Source organism: Mesoplodon densirostris, chromosome 11 (genome assembly GCF_025265405.1).
Source record: "Mesoplodon densirostris isolate mMesDen1 chromosome 11, mMesDen1 primary haplotype, whole genome shotgun sequence".
In the NCBI taxonomy this organism is placed as follows: Eukaryota; Metazoa; Chordata; class Mammalia; order Artiodactyla; family Ziphiidae; genus Mesoplodon; species Mesoplodon densirostris.
Window position 1 is genome coordinate 9,789,999 of NC_082671.1, and position 11,382 is coordinate 9,801,380.

The 11,382-nt window shown below is 45.2% G+C and overlaps 1 protein-coding gene across 1 annotated transcript; it reads left to right on the forward strand.

Annotated features, from left to right (window-relative positions):
• Positions 1-426: 426 nt before the first annotated feature.
• On the forward strand, positions 427-9,307 carry GABARAPL1 (GABA type A receptor associated protein like 1). The gene is made up of 4 exons (XM_060113851.1): positions 427-787; positions 5,613-5,691; positions 6,903-7,021; positions 7,924-9,307. The coding sequence occupies exons 1-4, from the start codon at positions 698-700 to the stop codon at positions 7,987-7,989; spliced, it is 354 nt and encodes a 117-aa protein (XP_059969834.1). The 5' UTR covers positions 427-697; the 3' UTR covers positions 7,990-9,307.
• The last annotated feature ends 2,075 nt before the right edge of the window (positions 9,308-11,382 follow it).

The following is an 11,382-nucleotide window of genomic DNA, read 5'->3' on the forward strand; positions in this document are numbered from 1 at the left end:
GCACCGAAGGCGCCGGGCGAGTGCAATCCAACGAGCGAAGGGCGAAAAGCAAGCACGGGGCACCTCTGCACGGGCCAAAGGAATGCCAGGACCCCCATCCCATCTGTTTCCAGACTCCAGATCCCAACAGGCTGAAAAAAGCTGGATTTTCGCCATCTGTATTTGTTTTGGGGCCCAACCAAGAAATTGCGAAGGAGAGGGAAGAAGACATTTTTAGAACAGATTTTTTGTTTGAAAAACACCTTTAATGTTACAGTCACCATAAAATAAGAGGTGAAAATTGCTCGTGGTCCCAGTGAACTCTATTCAGGGAAAGTTTAGATGGAAGGAGAAAACACCGAAATGGACAGAGCTCCTGCCCACCCCCATCCCGCGGACCACGGATCGCGGGGGGCGGGCCGGGGGCGGGGCTTCGTGACATCACAGGACCAACGCGCCACCGTGCTGTTTTTGTGCTCCCGAGTCTCGGGAAAAGCCTCCAGGATTTCTTTACCTGGCCCTCCCGTGCCTCTGGATCGGGGGCCCCGAGACCCCTTCTGAAAGCTCTGCAGAGCCGCATTGCGACGGGGGCTGGCCTTTCTGAGGCGGGTCTGAGGCACACTGCGATTTGTTCCGAGGGAATCAAGACGGGAGAGACGCCTTCGTCGGCGAGGGAGGCAGGCCCCGTCCGGGGATCTTAGAAACCCTGCGGTCCATCATGAAGTTCCAGTATAAGGAGGACCATCCCTTTGAGTATCGGAAAAAGGAAGGAGAAAAGATCCGGAAGAAATATCCGGACCGGGTCCCTGTGAGTGTGGAAGGGGAGGGGGGAATGAGGGGGGGGCGCGGCGGAGTCGTGATGGCTGCCAGAGGCACAGAAAGGTGGTCCCTAAAAGTACTTAACCTGGACGCCCGTCACTACGGAGAGAGCCAGTGGAAGGAACGTTCGCACTGCGGACCCTTTAAAACCCGTATCCCCAGGGCCCGTCCCCATCTTTGGAGCTGACCGCAATTTTAGAGCGGAGCCTACGTTTGAGTGACTCAGCAGTATTCAGAGGCTGTGTGAGCTGGGATGTACTCAAAATGTGGGCCTTTTTGTGCGAGAATGATTAGGTTGGGACTGCCCATTTGCTGCCTTTCAGACTGCCTGGAAATTGTTCTGGGAATAACAGATGCGGTGGATTTGCCCCCATCAGTTTTCTCCTTAGGTGGGTCTCCGTTCATCAAGTTGACTTTGGCCCTTATAGCCTTGGGTTTGGGATGGAAATGTCCGGAAGCCAGTGGATCCTTTATTTTTGTCTCATGAGGGTTAGGGAGCGGGCGTGGGGGGATGGGGGGCGCTCCAAGACAGGCCTGGCCCAGAAAACAAGGTCACGTTCTCCGCGCAGCAGCCGGGTTGCCTCATCATTCCTGGCTCCGGGGCGTGTGGGGCTGCAGCCAGCCTTCCTCCGGTATTTATTCTGAACACATTGTACCTGGACACAATAAGGAAGGACTGAGACCTTTTTTCTCTCGGGTTTTTGGACTCTGGCGTACGTAATGTAAAACTAGTGCAGGCAGTGAGGAGGGAAGAAATAGTAAGGTATCTTGCTGCATCCGGGCGCTTTCCTCCTCTCCCCCTCCCCCGCCTCCTGCCTGGTTTTTCTCTACTGTGGGCTACGCAGCCGGATGGGAAGGCAGAAGGCTTTAAAGTGTGGTGGAGGGAACAGTCGCTGAGCTTTGGCGATGGGGGACTAGAGACCCTAAGATTGTGCTCTTTATCTTCGGGCAGGGACATTCGGATAAATATTACAGATAATTTGCAGGTAAAGGAATTGCCATTATCTGATGGTGAGAGGTACTCTTGAATTCCTTTCCAAACGTCGTCTAACTTTGATGTTCTTACAGCTGCCAGAAGCGACGTGGGCCGTATAAACCCCTTGCAGTCCTTTTCCTATAAGGGTAGAGGAGATATTAGGGCTGTTCCATTCCCCAGGAATTACATACAAAAGGGTTTTCAGCTCAAAAGGAGAGCTAGCCCTATTACCCACTGACGGATTCGTGACAAATTGCCTTCTTGGTCTGTGGACCCTGCATGACTGCTTTAACAGTTTCCCCCAAATCTTGGTGATACCCATTCCTACTCTCTTATAGTAATATTTGAAAGTGACAACTAACTTTGATTGATACCTTACCATGTAAGGTAAGTATTCTCAGTGGGAGTATTCTCAGTGCCCTGTCTATATTCATTCACTTAGTTCTCACACTGTTATAATCCCATTCTACAGAGGCAAGATCTGGGGCACAGAGAACTGAAGTAACTTCCTGAAAGGTCTCACCTGGCTGCCGTGTTGCAGAGCTGGGATTCTGACCCTGGCTGTTGGGCCCTCCGTGTCATATTGTTTCTCAATCTCTAATGCAATTCCGTTCAACAGAATTATTTAAGTGTGCAGTGTGTGCCTTGCACTGTTAGGTATTGGAAATAGAGAAGTCAACTGCTGCTGCCTTCAAGAGTTCACAGATGGTAGTAGGATGCCAGGACGGCATCCCAGTCAGCAAAATGACTACCGTTTATTCAGAACGCTAAGTAGGAGGCTCTGTTCCAGTAAGCTCCGTATAAGTCACAAACTCAGAATTGTACCTGTTCCTACATCTAGTTAAAATTCTCATACATTTGCTCAAAACAGTCTTTTCCATTTCAATCATTTACATGCATTCACCCAGAATATTTCAGCTAATCCCCCCTGTTTTTGTTCTGCTCATTGTTTGGTGTTAAATGTTTTACTTCTGTGATAGTTTGTAAGCCATTATGACTCTCACTTAGATCTCATGATTCCTCCAGTTAGGTTTTTTTTTTTTTTTTTTTTTTTTTTTTGCGGTATGCGGGCCTCTCACTGTTGTGGCCTCCCCCGTTGCGGAGCACAGGCTCCGGACGTGCAGGCTCCGGACGCGCAGGCTCAGCGGCCATGGCTCACGGGCCCAGCCGCTCCGCGGCATATGGGATCCTCCCAGACCGGGGCACGAACCCGTATCCCCTGCATCGGCAGGCGGACTCTCAACCACTTGCGCCACCAGGGAGGCCCTCCAGTTAGGTTTTAACCAGTGGGCAGCCTCCTAGCTGCTCCTTAGGTGCTCAGCCTGTGGCCTTCTTTCTAGTGATGCAAAAGGATCTCTACCCTCTGAATCCTGAGATTTGGTGCAAGTTCTGGGCAGAACCCTGAATCTTGCTGTGCTCAAGTGTTGTGTTTACGGAGAAGAGGGTTAGACTAAATGATTTCTAAAGCCCTTTCCCCCTAGACCATTGGTGTAATTAAAGCAGTCACGTACCCTTACTGCTTATGTGACTTGAGTGTAGCCTGAGCTCATCTGTAGCTGCCACCCAAAAGAATAGGCGTGCTTGGGCCTTGAGACAGACTTTCATGGGATTTTGAAGTTACCTTTCTAGCTACAGTGTATTGAAAACCTGCAACATAGCAGGAAACTGTTAGGAAGAGATTGCCTATTTTTTGAAATTCATGAGCAGCCCCATGGAGTATTAGTCACATTTCACAGAGGAGAAAAACTGAGACCCAAACAGGCAAAGCATCTAGGCCCAGGGCCCACTGTAAGTGAAGGGTTCCTGGGAACTTGAATATTTTCTGGTAAAGCGAAGGCCTTAATGATTCCTTCTCCCCTCCTTTTCCTCCACATCCAACCCTCTCCTCCCGATGTCACAGTTGCACTTAGCTTTGTCGCTCTCTTTTTCTGCTCCCTTCACGTGGTTTCCATGTCTTATTAATCCAGGCTGGAGCGGCCACGTCGTCTCAGAGTTCCTGCATAACACAAGGCAGCCTCCTTCCCTTTGAGTTTATGTGCCTGCGGCCTCCTGTCCATCCTCATTGTTGCGCCATCACTGGTCTCTTCCTGTGCTCTTCCTACTTTTTCTTTTAATTTCTGACTCACATATCACTGCTGCAGTTTTGATTTTTATTTATTTATTTATTCTTCCGGTTTTACGGAGATATAACTGACATATGGCACTGTATAAGTTTAAAGTGTGCAGCATAATGATTTGACTTACATACCTCTTGGAATGATGATCACAGTAAGTTGAGTGAATATCCATAATCTCATACACAAATACAAAATTAAAGAAGTAGAAAAAAAATTTTGTGTGTGTGATGAGAACTCTTAGGATTTACTCTCAAAGTGTAATTGACCTACAACACTGTGTTAATTCCTGTTACACAACGTAGTGATTTTTTCTATACATTTCAAAATGATCACCGTGATAAGTCTAGTTAGTTATGGTATGTCACCATATTACTTATTATTATATTCCTCACACTATACATTTTGTACCTGTGACTCATTTATTTTGCAACTGGATTTATTTTTATTGTTAAGTGTGATCACGTCCTTCTGGTCTTCCAGGTGCAGGATTCTTTTTCTGTGCAAAAATAAGTAGGTTTTTCACTTGTTATTCTCTCCCCTTAAATTTAAAAGCTTCAGATTTCTCCAAATCAATCCTTATGTTTAGATCTTTATAATTTACAAAGCCTCTTCACTTAAAATTTTATGAATTATTCAAGTTCATTGTATCAGTTACATGCCTCTGTAAAAGATGTGTTTGAAAGTTATCGTCTTCCTTTTACTTGTTGGAATGCTGAAGCTCAGAGAGGTTAAGTGACCTGTTGAAGGTCACACAGCTACTAGGGATACTTGTCCAGTGTATATTTCTATTTCTTTAAATTTTCTGTGCTTCCCATATCTTCTTCCTAGAGTGATTATATTTTCTAAACTAAAAATCTAAAGCTGATGGTTTTACAATAGATTTTAAATATTTTTAAATTAAATTAAATATATCACATATAATATATAAATAGTAAATATATTTATATAATATTTACATTTAAGTATATTTAAATTAATATTAAAAATTTATTTATAAGATATTTTCTATTTTATAAATCTTCATGTATAAAGGGTCTTTAAATTTTACATATCTTTTTTTCTTTTCATTACAGACATATATGATCTTTCTAAAACTTGAAATATTATTGAAATATTTAATGTAGACATTGAAAATCTCTTAAAATCCTAACAGATAATCAGTATTGACTAATGGGTTAGTTATTGTACTGACATCATACTAAAGAATGTAAGAACTGTTTTAATACTTAATTTTTTTCAGTTAATAGTGTCTTAAATATATTTTTTGCAGTCATTCTCAAAAATTTTGACAAAGTATAAAATTTGAACCACATTATCTGTACCTTTAATAAATAGCATTTATAAGACAGCATAAAACTAATAGGTACTCAGGACCATCTGAGAAAATTCAGACAATCTTCTTGGTGCTTTAACTAAATACCAGAAAGTATATATCCTATAGTATACCTTACAGGTAATTCGTAATTAAAATCAAGGTTTTAAAATCTTTACTTTTCATAACATGCCCTCCTCATCCTCTTGTTATTGCAGTAATAAAACTATAACATTATTAAGAAAGTCCATTTCCCCATACATTTTGTAAGGGGTAAGGGGGAATAAGAAATGGAAAAGCTTTATTGGCCCTAGACAAACTCACTTCAGATAGGGCAACTGTAGGATGTAGAGGGGAAGATACTAGTTTGGATTCTGAAGTTTTTATCCCCACTCTCTACTTCTCCCAGGTGATCGTGGAGAAGGCTCCCAAGGCCAGGGTACCTGATCTGGACAAGAGGAAGTACCTAGTGCCCTCTGACCTCACTGGTAATGCTCCTTCCCTCCCCTGACAACTTCCTCCCATGGGAAAGCATTCCCAGTCCTTCCTGTGTGCATGCGATTGTGGGATTGAGAGGAAGTAGAATTGAAGAGAGTGAGTGGGATTCTCCTGAGAGTTAGGTGATTCAGAAACGGTGATGTCATAGTTCTTTCCCATCACCAATTTCCTTAATCATTTCCCATAATAGTGCTTTGTTTGATTTAGATGCAGCAAAGTACGAAAGCTTGAAAGGAAAGATCCGACGTCCATTATTTAAACCGCTTAAAATTCAGCTTTGTTATTGTGATACCAATTTACTCCAAAAGGAAAACCAGACTAGTTTATTGGGAGGATCACATTTTAGACATTCTCAGCTGAATACCTTGTCTCAAGCTACAGATTTTTGTTAATACATCTTGTAGATACTGTTTGGATAGGATATATTCATTCTTCACGTTGATTCTTAATGGAGTAACCACTGCATCAGGAGACACTTGGAAAGATTTTGTAGATGTGTTTGCTCCAGAGTTATTAGGTTTGCATATCAGCCTTCTAGAAATCTTTCAGTGTGCTCAGTGAAGGGTAATGCATCGAACCCCACTTATTGCCCCAACATTGGTATGCCTAATTGTGCTGAGATTACTGCAGTCTATTAGACCGCTTCCCGTCACAAGGTGATGGGAAGGTGGGAGTGTGGGAAGTGTGTTTCTTTCTTTCTTTTTGTTTTTTTCTTCTTCTTTTTGGCTGCACCACATGGCTTGCAGGATCTTATTTCCCCGACCAGGGATCAAACCCGGGCCCTGGCAGTGAAAGCGCCAGAGTCCTAACCACTGGACTGCCAGGGAATTCCCTGGAAGTGTGTTTCAAATCAAGTTTGGACAGTGATGGGAGTGTTTCAGTCTGGAGACACATTGTATTCCCTCAAAGGTGTCCACAGGCTTTGAGTGGATATGCTAACATTAGGTCTGAAATTGAGTAAAGTCAGGAAGGGTTGAGGAATTAAACTCCTCAATGGCATGTCAAGAAATAAGCAGGCTTCTTTGAGTATCACTTTTTATTTCTAAAGCTGTAGGATGGTATTGGGCTCTGCTCAGGTGATACGTAAGTCTGGTACTTTTGGAAACAGGTGCAGTAGGATATTTTTCTGGATCTTACCATTCTGCTAACCTCTCATTTTCTTCCGCCTTTCCTTCCTTTTCTAAAACCTTCCTTCATCCAGTTGGCCAGTTCTACTTCTTAATCCGGAAGAGGATCCACCTGAGACCCGAAGACGCCTTATTCTTCTTTGTCAACAACACCATCCCTCCCACTAGCGCGACCATGGGCCAGCTGTATGAGGTAATGGTCCTGGTGACAATACTGTGCAGTCTGGCCTTCTCTAGCTTTTGTCCCAGGTGTGTTATCAACATCCCAGGTGTGTTACCAACATACCTGGGAAGTGGGGCAGGAGGTGTTGTCTATCAGGTTCCTTTCACATGGCCGTGTCAGGCTCTGGGAGATCAGATGCCACTTGTCCCTTAGGGAATGAGCAGCCCACTAGATTCAGTCCCTTTGAATTCTCTTTTTAGTCTTGCCTTGCTATAGTGTTTTAACATTGGATCGTCTTTATTGAAACAGCAGGAAGTGGTTTCTGACTGCACAAATTCCAGATAAAATGAAATTTAAAATTAAGGCAGTCTTTAAATGGATTCATTTGTCTTCACAGATACACTCAGTTGGAGGGAATAACTTGAGTGTTTTTGTTTGGTTTAATTGGTAAACTGTCAGAATCTGATGAGAAAACTAGAATAAAGGACTTTATCGCGCTGTATCACCTAAGGTTGTTACTGCATTATTATTCCTTAAAGGGTTTCACACAATACTGCCTTCTTTTTGTGTCCCATTAGTGACTTGCACAAACTTTTCTAATACCCTCTCATTTTTATTCCACAGCATACATTCCCTATTAGTTTTTATTCCAGTATATATAGTTACCTTGTATCTATGTTCCCCTTGCCAGAATGAGCCTTTTAGGGGTCATGTTTGTACCCCTGATGTGTATGGCGTTCTCCACGAAGGTTTTTGTGAACTCAGAGTTCAAAGTTGAATCCCAGCCACTTCTGCTGCTTCTTCGATCCTCTTTTCAGTGGGGACTAATGATACCTCCTCTGCCTACCTTACAGAGTTGTGTGAGGCTCTGAATCCGAGGGATAATGAATGTGATTATGTTTTCTAAACCGTCGTCTTACCTCTTCCCCTAGGACAACCACGAGGAAGACTATTTTCTGTACGTGGCCTATAGTGACGAGAGTGTCTACGGGAAGTGAGTGGCGGAAGCCGGCTGATGGGAGCACCCGGACTCGGGGCAGGGGGAGGGGCGTGTGTGGGGCTTGGGGAGAGAAGGGGGAGGGCTCCCCCCGTGGAGGAGATAGAAGGTGAAGACATCTGGAAACACTACACTGCACACACCATCACCATATTTTCACATGCTCAATTGATATTTTTTGCTGCTTTCTCGGCCCAGGGAGAAAGCATGTCAGGACAGAGCTGTTGGATTGGCTTCATAGAAAAATGAGGATGCTCTAGTCTCACAACACTGCTGCGCATTAACTTTTGTGGGATCTCCATAGAAGAATCCGGGGGTGGGCGAGTTGGGGCCAGAGATCGTGGACCACCAGTAACTTTCTGCTCTCCTTCTCTCTGGGCAGAGATTCTGTTTTGGACATTTGCACAAGACATGTAGGGAAAGGGGATGGGAATGTTTTAGGACCACTGGTAGTGGACCATTCCTGGGGACCAAAAGAGACCCATTGTAATTGAAGCATTGTGACCCCTGACCTCTCCTATCTCCACATCTCCTCCCGCATCCCAATTGTCATCTCACAAGCATCACAGTACCCACCCCAGTGGTGGCAGTAGACCTGAGACCCAGACACTTAGATGGAGCTCTCCTTCTGCCGGAAAATAGGGGCCAGGCGTGAGGGATGTCAGGATTGCGAAGATAGTCTCGGTAGCGTTAAACTGGAATTGACAAAGTATTGAGCATCTCTGTCTAACCTGCTTTGCTCTTTGGTGTCCCTTTTCCCCACACCTACCTTGGACTTGAATGAGCCTCAGCCATTTCCAGAGGTAGGCTAAAACCACTCGTCTGGCATTTCCCAAGCTTCACTCCATGAATAGGGACAAAGCTGAGTTACGTATAGAAGGGGCAGGTGTGAGGTACGATGGAGTGTCCGCACCTCCCGCTCATCCAGAATTCTTGCTCCCGGGCTGCTGTGCTTCACTCTCACACGCACGGAAATGCCCAGCGAGGGCCAGCTGCTTCCCTCCTTGGGTTTTCACTTACCACAGCTGCTCGATAGAAACACTTGCGAGGGTGACTTTTAGTAGTTCCTGGGGATTCTGTCTGATTCTGATGGCTTTTACTTTAGGGGTTATGATGTGGGTGGGAGTGGGAAGCAGGAGTTGCACTCAGATGGGACATTTCAGTTCATCTCAGACATGACACTTCAGTTCATCTCCGCTAACGCAAAGGGTCCTTCCCGTGGTGGAAATCCGTGTGTCAGTTCTGTGAGCTGCAGGCTCTTGTATCATGAAGTTTCTGCTGTCAGGCCGAGGAAATAAAAGAATTGCATACCTTAAAAACCTGCCGTGAGTTCAGAAATGTTGCTTCTATTTAGTAAGTCTTAGAATAGACGGCGTGTGGACGCCGAGCAGAAAACTTTGAGTAGGGGTGGCTGTCGGCTGGGTGCCCACGCATGGCCAGACGTGTACCCTGCCCGTCACTGCCCAGGAGTCACCGTCCAAAGGTGAATGGAGGTGGGGCAGCGTGCCCAGGGTGTCGGTGCAACGTGGGTGATTTTCTCCTCCTCAGATGAATGCCTTGTCACCGCTTTACGTGTTCCTCAGAGCTGAAGGTGGAAGACTCCCTGCGTTAGAAGATTGGGGGTGGAGGGGGGGTGCTTGTTAAGATGCAGATGTCTAGGCCTCACGCAGATTTGGCTGACTCAGCCCCTCAGCGTAGGCAGCTGCATTTTTAACCGGCTCCTCGTGACTGCTGCACGCTGAGGTTGGAGAGGCGTTGTTCTGGTACCTGGTTTTGCTGTAAGTCCTAACCCAACCTGTTCTTTTCACATCTCGGTCAATATGAGGCCACCATCTCCCAAGGCAACAAATGGCGCCTCCTTGAGGCTCCTGGGGTCAGAACAAGCTTGATGCCTTCTGAGCTTAGGAGAGTCTTCATTCAGGAACCGATATGTAGGTAGGCGGTGGGGTGCCAGTTTAGAGACAATGAAAAACAGATTAGTACAAATTCCTTTCTGAAAGAACTTTAATACCCATTTCTAATCTTTAATCTCTTGCAGGGCTATATCCCCAAGTGGTGTCTACCTCTGTAGAGTTTTATGGAAATATAAGAGTCAGCAGAAAAGAAGTAGATGGTCATAAGGGATCCATGGCAGGATTCCACCCACCACCAAACCCAAATCATGCCTGATTGAGAGCTAAGTTAGGCCTGAAAGGAAGGGTAGAAGAAGCCCAAGCCCAGCAAAGGCCACATGTAAGAAATACAGAAAGTTCTAAGGAATTTTCATGTTGACATCAAGGCATTGGAAATGGACACCTGTCACTACTGCCAGGTATTGGGGTGTTTCTGATAAAGCCAAATGGAAGCTAATACTGGAATTAAGATAATGAACTTGAAACTAAAGACTTGCCCACACTACCTGGGAATGAGATTGGATAAATGTTTAAAAGAAGAACAGGGGCCTCCCTGGTGGCGCAGTGGTTAAGAGTCCGCCGATGCAGGGGATACGGGTTCGTGCCCCGGTCTGGGAGGATCCCATATGCCGCGGAGCGGCTGGGCCCGTGAGCCATGGCCGCTGGGCCTGCGCATCCGGAGCCTGTGCTCCGCAACGGGAGAGGCCACAACAGTGAGAGGCCCGCATACCGCAAAAAGAAAAAAAAATAAAAATAAAAATAAAAATAAAAATAAAATAAAAGAAGAACACATGGCAGATCCCGGTCCTCCGTACGCATTGGAAGCAGTGGTGTGGGAGACTGTAGGCCATTGCCAAACCAAAGAAGGGCCTTGAATTTAGAGGCTGTGCCTCCCCCAGCAGGCCTTTGCTTATTTTGGTCCTACTCATCTCTAGAGTTTCCTGGTAGAAAAAGTTTATCCTTGGATGGGACATTACATACCATATTAGACCAGCCCTCTGACCTAGGTGCATAAAGTTGAAACAGCTAAGTTCAGAGACAAAGGCAGGCTGGATATTTCATTGTTCTCAGTTGGATATGATGCTCTTTCCTGTACATCAGTATCTCAGCATCATTTCCCTGTTTCCTGCTGGTCAAGCTTTAAAGCTTCTTAGCACCCTCAGTCCATTGTGAGTCATCTTGAACTAAAAGCAGGTTAGGAAATGTCCTTTCATTAACTGGGTCCCATGTAAGATTGACACCCTGATGCATATTCCTGGGGACCAGTCTTGAATGATGTGTCACATAAGTCCATTCTTCCCTTGGAGGCCAGTATGACATCAACGGCAGAGTTGAGTGAGTCCTTAACTTTTACTCTATTTTGGTAGAAAGATCTCAGATATAGCTGTAGGATAAGTATACATCTAGGTTTGCCAAGGACAGTCTAGATTGATGCTTATTGTCCTGATTGGTTTATTAATGGTTCCTTATTGCACTGTCACAAGTCCCCCAGTGGACAAAAC